This window comes from Xenopus laevis, chromosome 3L (assembly GCF_017654675.1).
Source record: "Xenopus laevis strain J_2021 chromosome 3L, Xenopus_laevis_v10.1, whole genome shotgun sequence".
NCBI classification, from domain to species: domain Eukaryota; kingdom Metazoa; phylum Chordata; class Amphibia; order Anura; family Pipidae; genus Xenopus; species Xenopus laevis.
This window is the reverse complement of record NC_054375.1, coordinates 7,639,727-7,656,457: the sequence shown is the minus strand read 5'-3', so window position 1 is coordinate 7,656,457 and position 16,731 is coordinate 7,639,727. Positions and strand designations below refer to the sequence as shown.

Here is a 16,731-nt window from a genome sequence, read left to right as displayed (position 1 = left end):
CTATTAACCAGTAAGCGACCCATTCCCCTGACAGTGTCTCGAGATCAGTTGCTTCCTCTCTCTCTGTCGCTCTTATATTGGGGACACACACTTCCTGCTGTCGCTCTTATATTGGATTATTGGGGACACACACATCCTGCTGTCTCTCTTATATTGGGTTATTGGGGACACACACATCCTGCTGTCTCTCTTATATTGGGGACACACACATCCTGTTGTCTCTCTTATATTGGGTTATTGGGGACACACACATTCTGTTGTCTCTCTTATATTGGGTTATTGGGGACACACACATCCTGTTGTCTCTCTTATATTGGGGACACACACATCCTGTTGTCTCTCTTATATTGGGGACACACACATCCTGTTGTCTCTCTTATATTGGGTTATTGGGGACACACACATCCTGCTGTCTCTCTTATATTGGGGACACACACATCCTGTTGTCTCTCTTATATTGGGTTATTGGGGACACACACATCCTGCTGTCTCTTATATTGGGGACTCGCACATCCTGCTGTCGCTCTTATATTGGGTTATTGGGGACACACACATCCTGTTGTCTCTCTTATATTGGGTTATTGGGGACACACACATCCTGCTGTCTCTCTTATATTGGGTTATTGGGGACACACACATCCTGCTGTCACTCTTATATTGGGTTATTGGGGACACACACATCCTGCTGTCTCTCTTATATTGGGTTATTGGGGACACACACATCCTGCTGTCTCTCTTATATTGGATTATTGGGGACACACACATCCTGCTGTCTCTTATATTGGGGACTCACACATCCTGCTGTCGCTCTTATATTGGGTTATTGGGGACACACACATCCTGTTGTCTCTCTTATATTGGGTTATTGGGGACACACACATCCTGCTGTCTCTCTTATATTGGGTTATTGGGGACACACACATCCTGCTGTCACTCTTATATTGGGTTATTGGGGACACACATCCTGTTGTCTCTCTTATATTGGGTTATTGGGGACACACACATCCTGCTGTCGCTCTTATATTGGGTTATTGGGGACACACACATCCTGTTGTCTCTCTTATATTGGGTTATTGGGGACACACACATCCTGCTGTCTCTCTTATATTGGGTTATTGGGGACACACACATCCTGCTGTCACTCTTATATTGGGTTATTGGGGACACACACATCCTGCTGTCTCTCTTATATTGGGTTATTGGGGACACACACATCCTGCTGTCGCTCTTATATTGGGTTATTGGGGACACACATCCTGTTGTCTCTCTTATATTGGGTTATTGGGGACACACACATCCTGCTGTCGCTCTTATATTGGGTTATTGGGGACACACACATCCTGCTGTCGCTCTTATATTGGGTTATTGGGGACACATACTTCCAGCTGTCACTCTTATATTGGGTTATTGGGGACACACACATCCTGCTGTCACTCTTATATTGGGTTATTGGGGACACACACATCCTGCTGTCTCTCTTATATTGGGTTATTGGGGACACACATCCTGCTGTCGCTCTTATATTGGGTTATTGGGGACACACACATCCTGCTGTCTCTCTTATATTGGGTTTTGGGGACACACACATCCTGCTGTCTCTCTTATACTGGGTTATTGGGGACACACACATCCTGCTGTCTCTCTTAAATTGGGTTATTGGGGACACACACATCCTGCTGTCTCTCTTATATTGGGTTATTGGGGACACACACATCCTGCTGTCTCTTTTAAATTGGGTTATTGGGGACACACACATCCTGCTGTCGCTCTTATATTGGGTTATTGGGGACACACACATGCTGCTGTCACTCTTATATTGGGTTATTGGGGACACACACATCCTGCTGTCACTCTTATATTGGGTTATTGGATACACACATCCTGCTGTCTCTCTTATATTGGGTTTTGGGGACACACACATCCTGCTGTCTCTCTTATACTGGGTTATTGGGGACACACACATCCTGCTGTCTCTCTTAAATTGGGTTATTGGGGACACACACATCCTGCTGTCTCTCTTATATTGGGTTATTGGGGACACACACATCCTGCTGTCTCTTTTAAATTGGGTTATTGGGGACACACACATCCTGCTGTCGCTCTTATATTGGGTTATTGGGGACACACACATGCTGCTCTCACTCTTATATTGGGTTATTGGGGACACACACATCCTGCTGTCGCTCTTATATTGGGTTATTGGGGACACACACATCCTGCTGTCTCTCTTATATTGGGGACACACACATCCTGCTGTCTCTCTTATATTGGGTTATTGGGGACACACACATCCTGCTGTCTCTCTTATATTGGGTTATTGGGGACACACACATCCTGCTGTCGCTCTTATATTGGGTTATTGGGGACACACACATCCTGCTGTCTCTCTTATATTGGGTTATTGGACACACACATCCTGCTGTCTCTCTTATATTGGGTTATTGGGGACACACACATCCTGCTTTCTCTCTTATATTGGGTTATTGGGGACACACACATCCTGCTTTCTCTCTTATATTGGGTTATTGGGGACACACACATGCTGCTGTCACTCTTATATTGGGTTATTGGGGACACACACATGCTGCTCTCACTCTTATATTGGGTTATTGGGGACACACACATCCTGCTGTCGCTCTTATATTGGGTTATTGGGGACACACACATCCTGCTGTCTCTCTTATATTGGGTTATTGGGGACACACACATCCTGCTGTCTCTCTTATATTGGGTTATTGGGGACACACACATCCTGCTGTCTCTCTTATATTGGGTTATTGGGGACACATACATCCTGCTGTCTCTCTTATATTGGGTTATTGGGGACACACACATCCTGCTGTCACTCTTATATTGGGTTATTGGGGACACACATCCTGCTGTCGCTCTTATATTGGGTTATTGGGGACACACATCCTGCTGTCGCTCTTATATTGATTGGGCTATAATTAATCGCCTCTTCTTTGGGGTGACTAATATCCCCGAACTGCTTCCCCCTGTCTTCCGCCTGCTAGAATGAAAAAACGCCTGCGGCATGGCACTCCCGGCACTTCGTTATTCTCACGAGGAAACTTCGGGCGACTTCAGAAAACTAGGTTGCCGCGAGTGCCTTGCCGCCGGCGTTTTTCATTCTAGAATTCCAGATTCACCCTTTGTCACATTACAGGATGCTTGTGCTTCCTGTTGGGGGTTGAAGGTCTCCGTAGAGGTGGCAAATCATTTCCTTTGTGCGTTTGTAACTTTCCCTATTGCACTTTTTTGTGTTGCGGTCCTGGTCTAGTGTTTAACTCTTTAATACAACACCCCTGCATTCTTTTTTTTATTATTATAGCAAACAGAGGGAGAATTTTAAAACAATATTGTGCATTTAGGTCACATTTGCCACTGTAGATTTGCACAGGCGTAACAGTGTCATCTCCGTTCCAAGATTATTCAGCATTCTCTCTCTATGCAGGAGTCTCACACAGCAGGTTTCTTCTTGTCATTACCTCTAATGTGTGCGTGGAAAGGCGAAATTCCCTTGTCCCTGACAGCGAAGCAACTGGCTGTAGCCATTATTAGTTTAAGAACCTTTGGGATTCTCTAGATTTGTTGACAAGTGATAATGGTCTTTCTAGTAGGAGGGATACAAATATAGCCTCAGCATTTTTAGACCACTCAAAAACAACGGCTATTTGCTGGGGTCAGTGACCCCGGCAACTAGATTGCGGTGGTAAAATAAAGCATGCTTGAGTGCTGTTGCTGCGCGGGTCCATTTTTTGGAACCCGAACCTGCAATCCGCAACCGGAACCCGCATTCTTACCCAATTGGACCCACTACCCAATCCGCAAGTACCTTATCTGCAACCCGGACCCGCTGATCAACAAGAATCAGGTGCTGTGATTGTAAACCGGAAGTGACATCTCAGAAGTAGGTGTGATCAGAAAAAAGGGAGTAAAACAGGAAGTGCTGTCATTGTAAACCGGAAGTGACATCATCGGAAGTAGATGTGATCCGAATATAAGGCGTAAAAATCACTTTTGGGAAGACCCGCTGCGCGACCTGCAGAACCGCCGACCCGCATCTATACCGCACCCGGAACCTCTACCCACAACCCGCAGGGTACCGTAGTTTTTCGCGGGTAACCCGCGGGTACCCGACCCGCTGCAGGACTCCAGTTTTCCAAATATCGCTACGGGAAATATTACTAATAATAGCGGTGTTTTCACTTCAATATGGATATAGTGAGGAAGGGGTTGATAATACGGTGGGGTAATGGTCCATGGGAGTTAAAGGGGTTGTTCACCTTTAAATTAACTTTTATTATGGTTCCTATAGATCAGGGATGGGCACCCTGTGTTCCCTATATCCCTCCGACAGACCGTCCCTAGGAAAGGTAAAGGATTGTCAGCTTTTGGCTCTCCTGAAATGTCTTTGATCTACAACTCCCTGCATCTCTCTTGGGGAAAGTTTTGGAGCTAAATTGTACAGAAGCAGGATCCTTAAAGGGGTTTATTCACCATGAAATGATCTTTTAGTATGACGAAGAGAGTGACATTCTGAGACAATTTGCAAATGGTTTTTATTATTTGTAGTTTTTGAGTTATTTAGCTTTTTACTCAGCAATTTAAGCAATCTGGTTGCTAAGTTCCATATGACCCTAGCAACATGCATTGATGCTGCAATATGAATAGGAGAGGCCTGAATGCAAAGAAGAGTCATAAAACGTAACCATAACAATAAGGGGCATATTTATCAAATTTTGAATTTGAAAAACGTTGAAACTTCGAATTCAAAAAGACAAACCGCGATTAAGTCTAAGTGTGTTTTTTTGGCCGATTAGGTCAGTTTCCGATCTAATAGGTCCGTATTCGGCCAAATTCGAATCGTACGAATCGAAGTAATAGCACATTCGATCAAATTCAAATCGGTTTTTCCCAAAAAAAAACTTAAATTTTTCCAAAGTCCACCAATTGACTCCAAATAGGTTCTAGGAGGTCCCCCATAGGCTAAGGGCCCTTACTCACGGGCGTTTGAAGCTGCGCTCCCCTGTGTTCCCGTTTTATGCTTTCAGCTGTAGGGGAGCGCAGGAGTAGATGCGATGAATTCTTTGCAATGAGGCTGTACTCACACAGATGCATGTAAGCGACAAACGCAGGTTGGGACGCAGCATGTTGTATTTTTCCTGCGTTCAGGGCTTACATGTGTCTGTATGAGTACAGCCCCATTGAAAAGAATTCATTGCATCTACTCCTGCGGCTGAACGCATGAAACCGAAATGCAGGGGAGCGCAGCTTCCAACGTCCGTGAGTAAGGGTCCTTAAACAGCAAATTGTCAGGTTTTAGATTGTGAATGGTCGAATTTTTAAAGAGACCGTACATGATAAGCAATTTGGCAGGTCGAATTTTTGAGACCGTACATGATAAATATCGATATTAAAAAATTTTATATTTCAAATTCAAATCGAATATGGGCTATTTCCTTGTCGAAGTACCCAAAAAAATAGCTGGAAATTCAAATTTTTTGAATTTGAAAATTCACCTCGACCTTTGATAAATCTGCCCCTTAATGTGTAGCCTTGCAGAGCATTTGTTTTTTTTGTTTTTTTTTTTTGATGGGGTCAGTGACCCTCTTTTGAAAGCTGGAAAGAGTCCGAAGAAGAAGGCAAATAATTCAGAAACTATAACAAAGAAAAAATGAAGACCAATTGAAAAGTTGCTCAGAATTAGCCATTCATTCTATAATATAATAAAAGTTAACTTAAAGGTGAAGCATCCCTTTAAGATGGTTTCCTCTCAATATATATATATAGATATAGATAGATATATATGGATATATATAGAGAGATATATATATATATATATATATATAGATAGATATATATAGATATAGATCTATATAGATATCTATATAGATATCTATATCTATATATATATATATATATATATATATATATATATATATATATTATAATAATTTATTGCACGCTATGTGCCTTGGGTGGGTGTCAGATAACTCCCAAGTGGTTGAAGTCTGACCTCTCGTCAAAAAAAAAAAAAAAAACACACAATGAGTTTTTTATTTTTGGTTAAATTTGAATTAGTCGGGAGCTTCTTGCTGGTTCACCCTTATGTCCATGTGTTGGGCACAGTGTGAGCTGAGAAATCGACTGCAATGTGTGTTTGACAGCTGAGCGGTTACTGATCATGGAGCAGCTGCTGCTGGAATCCTGGGAGACCAAAAAGCCCAAAGTGCATCCAATCGCCACTAATTATATAATTATCTAGTAGACATGGAATCTGCACTTATACAGAGGCTCTAATTTAATTTCCTCCTAGACAATGAGCTTTTAAGAGGGTCTAGACAATAAAAATGCAAAAAAATGTGTTGTTAATTGGCAGTATTTATTCTTTTAAGCTTTTTTTAATTTTTTTTTAGCCTATGAGTAGCACATATATAAACCCCCACTTAATCCCACATTACTTGTCGGCCTGTGGCAGCTCTTTTTCTCTCTCCGCTGCACCTAAAGAGCTTGGTGTTGCTGCTGCAAAAATCTGCTAGGCCGCAGCACAACTTTGCACCAGTGCAGGAAACCATAGCCAGCAATCAGAAATTCGCTTTCATTATTCTGTCTGCAAAACAAGGATCTAAGCTTGATGCTGATTGGTCAGTGTGGGTTACTGCACTCCGTACAGATACATGTAGTGATAGCAAGCTCCCTGCCTTGATCACTACTTTCACAGAATCATCGGTCAACCTATGTTTACTCTAAGTGCAAATGATTCTGTGCAGGAAGCGATCAAGTCAGGTAAGTTGTAAGCAGGGCATGAAGATGTGGCTCTTCTCCTATTAATAAACCCCTGCATTATCTGTAATGAATGCTGGTGGGGGAAGAATCTGGAATGTGCTATAAATGGGCACATGGAGAGTCTTTATGTGACCTTCACGATTATTTAAAGGAAAATTTCCATTTTAAAGGATTTTTATGATGTATTTTTTATTTCTAAATTATACACTGCAAAAAATTCACTCTACAATATAAAATGTTATTCCTGAACCAGCAAGTGTATTGGTTTTAGTTGTAATATTGGTGTGTAGGTGCATCTCAGGTCATTTGCCTGGTCATGTGCTTTCAGAAAGAGCCAGCACTTTAGGATGCAACTGCTTTCTGGCAGGCTGTTGTTTCTCCTACTCAATGTAACAATGTGTCGCAGTGGGACCTGGATTTTACTATTGAGTGTTGTTCTTAGATCTAACAGGCAGCGGTTATCTTCTGTTAGGGAGCTGTTATCTGGTTACCTTCCCATTGTTCTGTTGTTAGGCTGCTGGGGGGAAAGGGAGGGGGTGATATCACTCCAACCTGCAGTAAAGATTGTCAAAATTTATTAGAGCACAAGTCACATGACTGGGGGCATCTAGGAAACTGACAACATGTCTAGCCCCATGTCAGATTTCAAATTTAAATATAAAAAAATCTGTTTGCTCTTTTGAAAAATGGATTTCAGTGCAGAATTCTATTAACTGATGCCTTTTGAATGTTTTCCCATGACAGTATCCCTTTAAAGAAGGACTTAAGTTTTTTTATTGGTCCTCTGGACCCCCCCTCCCTTAGTTTTTGGTGCCCTGACTTTGACATCCCCGTTATTTGAAAGTGACCCGCACAAAACCACCATGGCAATGAAATTGGAATCCTTTCATGTTTGCCTTCCTGCATGTTTTATCAGAAGTCGTTGTGTTCCATTTTCGTTCCAATCCCGTGCGTCTGATTCGGTGCCAAAATAACCCAGTGCATCTCCAAAGTCAGCAGGCGGCCGGGCAGGATCAGGCTGCTGCAGTTTTGCTTTTATCAAGCACATAAACTGACTCCGCACAATTTCGTGGCAGGGAGGTGGATATGCCTTTAAATGAGCACGCTGATTAGCAGTGGGTCAATGCTGCCCTTTAATTTTTTTTTTTAATTGGGTTATGAGCTCGTGTTAACCCCTTCATGTGGGAATGAGGAAGGCTAGAACCAACTTGTATCTGATAATTATAAGGTTTCCTCTTGAACCCTTTAATATCATGCGCAGGATAAACATACATGCTGCTGTTTCATTACCATTAAATATGTTGCTTTTTCCGTAGGTTAGCCATGCTGGCCTCGTAGCAGAGCCTCACCCCAAAAGGATTTTAGGCGGGGGGAGGCCCGGCCCAGACTAGACCATGGAAGAAAGTGGAAATGACAAGGCCAACCTGTCTCATGCTTTATTTGACCACTTTGTCCAGGCCACCACGTGCAAGGGTACCTTAAAGAGCTTCCAGGAGCTGTGTGATTATTTGGATTTGAAGCCCAAAGACTACCGAACCTTCTACCATAAACTCAAGTCCAAGCTCAACTACTGGAAGGCCAAAGCGCTATGGGCCAAACTGGACAAGAGAGGATCTCACAAGGATTACAAGAAGGGCAAAGCATGTACCAACACCAAGGTGGGTTTATTTTGTGACCAAACTACAGTATTCCCCCCCCTCCCCAATATACTAGGGATGCACCGAATCCACGATTCAGTTCGGGATTCGGCCTTTTTCAGCAGGATTCTTATTCGGCCGAATCCTTCTGCCAGGCCGAACCGAATCCAAATCCTAATTTGCATATGCAAATTAGGAGTGGGAGTAGGGTTGCCCACCGGCTGGTATTTTACCGGCCTAGCCAGTAAGACACCTGCCAATGCCAGGGCTGGTATTACAAATTTACCGGCAATCTAGTTGCCGGTAATTTGTAAAAAGCCCTTGGGCCCTCTCCCAATTCGCTCAGTACTTACCTTTTTTTTCCAGCTTTCTGTCCATCAAGTGTGATGCTCTGCCCCCTTTGAGGCACTTTGTGTGACTCCGCCCCCTTTTACAGCCCGCCACGCCCCTTTTTTTACCCCCCAACACCGGCCAGTAAATTTTTTTTAGAAAAGATGGCAACCCTAGGTGGGAGGGAAATTTTGTCACAAAACAGGGAAGAAAATGTTTTCCCCTTTCCACCCCTAATTTGCATATGCATATTCGGATTCAGTTCAGTATTCGGCCGAATCTTTTTCGAAGAATTCAGGGGTTCGGACTAATCCAAAATAGTGGGCTTGGTGCATCCCTAATATATACGGTGATCAATGGAGAGTAATGATTGGCACAACTTTGGACAGGGTTAAAGGGGACATTACAGTTTTGGCTAACTATATTAGAAATATTTTTTATTATGCACTACCTCTATTTGCCCAGTTTTTATATGTACACTGAACTGTTCCTTTAAGTGCATTTAAATTGAAGTTGGTTTTGGGTAGTGTGGGGGGTGCCTGATCAACTAAACACTAAAGGAAACACAAACTGCTAGAGTTTTGTCACAGATGAAGCTGCCATAGATTCAAGGGGCAATTACATGACCGATCAGAGCCTGGACAACTAAAAAAAAAATTCTGACTTGATTTAATTTGAAGAAAATGTTAAGCTTTATTGCATTCCAATTAGCTGCCCTCGCTTTCTGTGGATTTATTGTGGGAAAGAAATTTCTTGTAACTCTATTAGCCAGGCACAACTGTATCTGATTGGGCAGGGATTATATACATATGTAAACATATATATTATACAGAAAACTTTTTAAAATTCTCAGCTCCGACCTTAATGCTTCACTGCCTAGTCTGTGGTTTCCTGCAGAGGCCCTTAAATATCTTATTACCAGACATTGGGTGGGAATTAAAAACGTGGGACACAAACTTTCAATACATTTCCAGTTTTATCCCGAAGGGTGGTGGCACACAGAGAGACTAGTCGCCAAACGATAAATCTTCGGTTCTGCGGACGACTATTCTCCCCGAAATTCCTTCCTAGTGGCAAGTGAATCGCCAGCGGTGTGGCATATGTATCGCTTCAGTTTCTCCGAAGGTGCCTCATGAGGAAACTTCGACCACTTAGGAAAACCGAAGCGACACATATGCAATTCCGCTGGTGATTTGCATTCTTGCCGGCGGGAAGGAATTTCGGGGAGATAAGTCGCTCACAGTAGCGAAGATTTATCGATGTAGGGTGTATGACCATCCTGGGCTAAATAATTGGTCCTAGTCCAACATTTTAAGCATCCAGTGGGGCCTACGGAGACCTGTCGGGCAAGGACTACATCAACTTATTCAAACTCTTTTCATCCAACTGGATTTTCAAACCTGCCTGATTTATAAGTGCCTGATTTTTGGCCAAATATCAGTCAGGCTTGTCGAGGGGGCCCATACATGGGCAGATAAGCTGCTGATTTTGTTCCGAAGCGGCTTAATCAGCAGTCTGTATGGCCACCATAAAGGTGGCCATACACGATAAGATCTGTACCCGATATGCCAACTAACGGCAGGGCAATATCGGGTTAATCTGAACGTTCGAATAACAACAAATAGAATGGGTGCCCATGGGTCGTAGGACCGCATCAACTAGCCAATTCGGTCCTCGTTTGCAGGAAAAATCAGACCTGCCATATTGATATCAGGACAATATTTGGCCAAGTATTGATCAGGGGGACCCGTCAGAAGCCCCCACACACGTGCAGATAAGCTGCCGGTATAAAGGACTAATATCCTCAGCATTAATATACACGTGTATGGCCACCTATAGGCTAATGGCACATAGATTATATTCTCCACCAGTAGGGAAGTATCTGAACATGGCAGTGCAAGCTCTTGTTTACTTAAAGGAAAACTAAAGCTTAACTAAAGAAGTAGCTAGAAATGTTGTACATGATGTTTTGTGCTTCTGTACCAGCCCAAGGCAACCACAGCCGTTTAGCAGTAAAGATCTGTGTCTCCAAAGATGCCCCAGTAGCTCCCCATCTTCTTTCCTGCTGATTCACTGCACATGCTCTGTGCTGCTGTCACTTACTGAGCTTAGGGAGCCACTCACAATATACAGTACACATAGAATAGAAATGTCACAATATAAGGCTGATTAGTCATTAATACAGATAATTACTACATGGCAGCACAGAAACCAGTGCAATTAGCATCAGAATTTAATAATCAGCAAACCTGTAGCATCAGCTTATATTACAGCCAGGGAAGCTCATTTTCTGCTGGATAATTAGTGACAAGCTCTAAGCTTAGCTTCTCAACAGCCAATCAGAGCCAACTGAGCATGTGAGTGTCACAGACACTTTCCAAGATGGTGACCCCCTGTGACAAGTTTGAAGTCCTGGATCATTGCTGCTATTGACAAGCTGAAACTTTATGCTGTTGCAATACATTCAGTATGTAAAATATGGCATGTTTAGCCACATTTAATTTTAGGGTTTAGTTCTCCTTTAAATGATGTTCTGTCATTTGTGAAAGACTGATTTGGTGCAGAAAAAGCTCAACTGTGTGAAATACATGCTTTACAGGCCCATTTATCAGAGGTCGAATTTCGAATTCATGTGTGTTTTTTAAAACTCCCCTAAACTCCCATAAATTCGACCAATTGAAATTTATTAAGGTCGAATTTTTCAAACTTGGACGAATTGAAACGACCTGAAAATTTGAAAAGAATATAATTTGATCAATCTTGATTCTCCAAACAAAAACTCGAATGTCAGGAAGGCTGCAAACATCTCCGAATTGATCCCTGGACCTCTCCCATTGACTTAAACAGCAATTCGGCAGGTTTTAGGTGGCGATTAGTCAAATTCGAATTTTTGAAGGGTCAGAGTATGATAAATCTCGAAAATCAAATTAGAATTTTTTTAAAACAACAAATCGGGGCACATTTACTATTGGTCGAATATCGAGGGTTTTTACCGTCAAAGTAAAATCCTTCGACATCGAAGTCGAAGGATTTACCGCATTTCCTGCGATCGAACGATCGAAGGAAAAATCGTTATTAAATCCTTCAAATCGAACGATTCGAAGGATTTTTATCCGTCGATCAAACGATTTTCCTTTGATCCAAAAAAGCTAGGAAAGCCTACGGGGACCTTCCCCATAGGCTAACATTGATGCTCGGTTGGTTTTAGGTGGTGAAGTAGGTGGTCGAAGTTTTTTTTAAAGAGACAGTACTTCGACTATAGAATGGTCGAATAGTCGAACGATTTTTAGTTTGAATCGTTCGATTCGAAGGTCGAAGTAGCCAATTTGATGGTCGAAGTAGCCAAAAAAATACTTCGAAATTCGAAGTATTTTTTATTCTAACCCTTCACTCGAGCTAAGTAAATGTGCCCCATCAAATGGATAACTCCCTAATCAAATTGGACCGTGTTGACCATAAAAAAAATTTCAACAACTTGAATTTTCAAACCAACTCTTGATAAATCTGCCCCTAGTGCTGATTCCATGCAAGTCTCAGACCTTTTGTCTCCTGCCCACTTCTCATTTTAGAATGTAAGTTTTTTTAAAGGGCAGCATTATTATTATTAACATGTATTTCTATAGCGCCAACATATTGCGTAGCACTGTAGATCCACTTAATCTCCTTGTCATATTGGGCCCGAGTTAGAGTCCTGCGCGCGTCCATTTTTTGGAACCCGTACCTGCAATCCGCAACCCGGACCCGCAAGCTGCATTCTTACCCGCTTGGACCCGCAAGTGCTTTATCCGCGACCCGCTGACCATCAAGAATCAGGAAGTGCTGCCATTATAAACCAGAAGTGACATCATCGGAAGTAAGCGTGATCAGAAAAAAAAAGAGTAAAAATTGATATTGAGAAAACCCGCGGCCCGACCCTCAACACGCAGAACCGCCGACCCGTGTCTATACCCGCACCAGGAACTACTACCTGCAACCCGCAGGGTACCTGACCCGCTGCTGGACTCTCTCCCGAGTGTCCTTAATAAGATCACGGCAATGGATGAATGGCAGACACATGTGCAACATAACCCTAAATGTATTGTAGGAGTCAGCTGTGTGTGTTGTGCGGCCAGCATGAATTTACTGTACTTTAGATTTATATGCAGGATTAGAGGTTACTATATCTAGTAACAGGCTTGTGGATTTGAAGGTGATATAAACGCTGCATAAATCTTTCCCATTGCATAATCCAGCTCTTTAATATAGGCAGCTTAAAGGTTCAGGTTAACTTTTAATATGTTATAAGCAACTTTTCAATTGGTCTTCATTATTTATTTTTTATAGCTTTTTTAATTATTTGCCTTCTTCTGACTCTTTCCAGCTTTCAAATGGGGGTCACTGACCCCATCTAACAACCCTGAAAGTCTACAAATGTATTGTTATTGCTACTTTTTATTACTCATCTTTCTATTCAGACCTCTCCTATTCATATTCCAGTCTCTTATTCAAATCAATACATGGTTGCTAGGTTAATTTGAACCCTAGCAACCAGATGGCTGAAATCGCAAACAGGAGAGCTGCTGAATAATAAGCTAAATAACTCAAAAACCACAAATAATACAAAATGAAAACCAATTGCAAATTGTCTCAGACTATCCCTCTCTGCAGCATACAAACAGTTAATTTAAAGGTGAAAACCCCCTGTAAGAAAATAAAATTGTATTCCAATGTAACTAAACACATGTATATAAATATACTACTCAACTAATGGTAATGGATATAGAGACAAAGGAGGGATAAAAAGCTGGGATCTAATTCTTAGGTTCCTCCAACTATAAACCAAGTGAATATTCTTCCTACCGACTAGAAGACCTCTTTGCCTAAACAGTATTTTTTTTTTTATTATTATTATGTGACCTACTATTTTAATCGTTTGTACATCATTTATATAGCACTAGGGATGCACCGAATCCACTTTTTTGGATGTGACCGAACCCCCAAATCCTTTAAGAAAGATTTGGTTGAATACCGAACGGAATCCTCATTTGCATATGCAAATTAGGGGTGGGAAGGGGAAATCCGGGGGGATCCGTTATCCAGAAACCCGTTATCCAGAAAGCTCCGAATTACGTGATGGCCATCTCCCATACACTCCATTTTATCCAAATAATTCAGATTTTTAAATAAATTAGCTTTTTCTGTGTAATAATAAAACAGTCGTGTTCGTGTACTTGATCCCAACTAAGATATAATTAATCCTTATTGGAAGCAAAACCAGCCTATTGGGTTTATTTCATGTTTACATGATTTCCTAGTAGACTTAAGGTATGAGGATCCAAATTACAGAAAGATCCATTATCCGGAAAACCCCAGGTCCCGAGCGTTCTGGATAACAGGTCCCATACCTGTAAAAATAAAACAGTGACTTGTACATGATCCAAACATAGACATAATTAATCCTTATTGGAATCAAAACCAGCCTATTGGATTTATGTAATGTTTAAAGGATTAAAGATCCAAATTATGGAAAGATCTGTTATCCTGAAAACACCAGGTCCCGAGCATTCTGGATAACAGGTCCCCTACCTGTATATAAATTAGATTCTGTACCATTGATGATAATTTGTGTGGGCTGTACATAGGGATGCACCGAATCCACTATTTTGAATTTGGCCAAACCCCTGAATCCGTCGTGAAAGATTTGGCTGAATACCGTTCTGGATCCTAATTTGCATATGCAAATTAGGGGTGGGAAGGAGAAAACATTTTTTACTTCCTTGTTTTGTGATAAAAAGTCACTCATTTTCCCTCCACACCCCTAATTTGCATATGCAAATTAGGAATCTGATTTGGTTCTTGCCGGGCAGAAGGATTCGGCCGAATCCAAATCTTGCTGACAAAGGCCGAATCCCGAACCAAATCCTGGATTCGGTGCATCCCTAGTTGTACATATCATGAAGTGGGTTAACTTGGCCTTCATTGGCTCAGGCTGGTGTTGGTGCGATGTGCTTCTATTTGCTGCAACCGAGGGGTGTAACTACAGAGGAAGCAGACCCTGCGGCTGTAGGGGGCCCAGGAGGTATATGGGCCCCATGAGGCCCTAATTCATATGCAATTTCAATAAATATTGGTACAACAGGTCAACCTCTAGACATTTCGGTGGCCTGAAAAATAATCTGCTGTTTGGGCCCAATAATATCTAGTTACACCACTGCCACAGCCCTTACAAATAAATGTACAGGAGTGTCCCAACAGGCATGAAAAGTGTCGGGTCAATTTTTCATGTCCTAAAAGGAATTCTACTTTTTACAACTTCTGCTCAGATATTTGTCAGATCCTCCCCTTATATTCAGCCTTTTGACAATTAGATCCTATATATCTTATAGGGGGGCTCCTTTGGCCTAGAAGATGTATTAGAGCTCAGTCAAAATCACCAGACATCATGTCTCTCTACATGCAGAATTTGTGCAGTTATTTTGTTAGATTTTGTTTGTACTGGAATCAGTTATTTGAGTGAGCTCTAATACATCTGCTAAGAAAGGCAGCCCCCTTATGATATATTGGATCTAACTGTCAATGAATATCTGACACCCAACTGCTGCATGATCAATGCTGTCAATTAAACATTCTGCATTGTTTCTGAAATAATCAAGTTTATTTTCACTAATCCTCTCTCAGCATCTGTTTCTCTTCATTCTGTCTTCATTCAGCAGTTGGGTGTCAACTAGTCATTGACAAAGTAACAAAATTACTGTCTTTTGCACAAATTCTGCATGTAGAGAGACAGGATGTCTGGTGATTTTAATAGAGTGAGCTCTAATACATCTTCTAGGTAGGGATGCACCGAATCTACTAATTTGGATTCGGCCGAACACCTGAATCCTTCACGAAAATCCTACCGAACCGGAATCCTAATTTGCATATGCAAATTAGGGCTGGGAAGGGAAAAACATTTTTTATTTCCTTGTTTTGTGACAAAAAGTCACAAGATTTCCCGCCCGCCCATAATTTGCATATGCAAATTAGGATTCGAATTCGGTTCAGCCGGGCAGAAGGATTCAGCCGAATCCGAATCCTACTTAAAAAGGCCAAATCCCGAACCGAATCCTGGATTCGGTGCATCCCTAAATTCAGTATGATGAAGCTTATATTAAATTTTAATTTTCACAATAGATCCCCGTTACATAGAAAGCACCTTGACTGATGCTCACGGGAGCAGTGACAGGCGGAGCACCTCTCCGCCCCAACCCACTGCGGATATTGTTTCAAGTGAATGCTTTGGAGGAATAGTAAGCAATGTGTTTCTCTCTCTTTATCTACACAGTGTCTGATCATCGGGGCGGGACCCATCGGCCTACGGACAGCGATAGAACTCTGCTTTCTGGGGGCCAAAGTAGTGGTCGTGGAGAAGAGAGACGCCTTTTCTCGGAACAATGTTTTGCACCTGTGGCCCTTCACCATCCACGACCTGCGTGGGCTGGGAGCCAAGAAATTCTACGGGAAGTTCTGTGCCGGAGCCATCGATCATATCAGTGAGTCTCATGGGCACATCTTGCTCTTCCAACTCGTATGTCTCTATGGGGTAAATTTATCAAAGAGTGAAGTTCCGCCACTAGAGTGAAATTCCGCAGCTCTCCATTCATTCCTATGGGATTTTGCAAGGCGTATTTATCAATGGGTGAAAGTGAAATTTCACCCTTTGATAAATACGCCTTTAAAAACCCCATAGAAATTAATGGGAAGTGGCGGAATTTCACTCTAGTGGCGGAACTTCACTATTAACTTCACTCTTTGATAAATATACCCCTATGAATCTAAAGGTGGCCATTAACATACATTACAATCTTTCCTGGAAAAGATGTTTCCAAGAAAGATTGTTCGTTTCATTACACTCGTGTAGAGCTGAATCGTCTGATATACAAGTAGAAACTAGGAATCCAGGATTCGGTTCGGCATTAGGCCAGGGTTTGGCCTTTCTCAGCACAATTCGGGTTCG

General features: G+C 42.1%; 1 protein-coding gene across 8 annotated transcripts in view; it reads left to right on the top strand.

Annotated features, from left to right (window-relative positions):
* Positions 1 to 16,731, top strand: part of mical3.L (microtubule associated monooxygenase, calponin and LIM domain containing 3 L homeolog) — a 168,153-nt gene that overhangs the window by 64,144 nt on the left and 87,278 nt on the right. For all 8 annotated transcript variants that reach the window (XR_005966189.1, XM_041585913.1, XM_041585917.1 and 5 more), the window contains exons 2-3: positions 8,106 to 8,447; positions 16,060 to 16,267. Coding sequence is in view for 7 of the 8 variants with exons in the window: in XM_041585913.1 (XP_041441847.1) it covers positions 8,184 to 8,447; positions 16,060 to 16,267 (472 nt within the window). In the remaining variant the exon portion in view is untranslated. The remainder of the gene's footprint in view (positions 1 to 8,105; positions 8,448 to 16,059; positions 16,268 to 16,731) is intronic.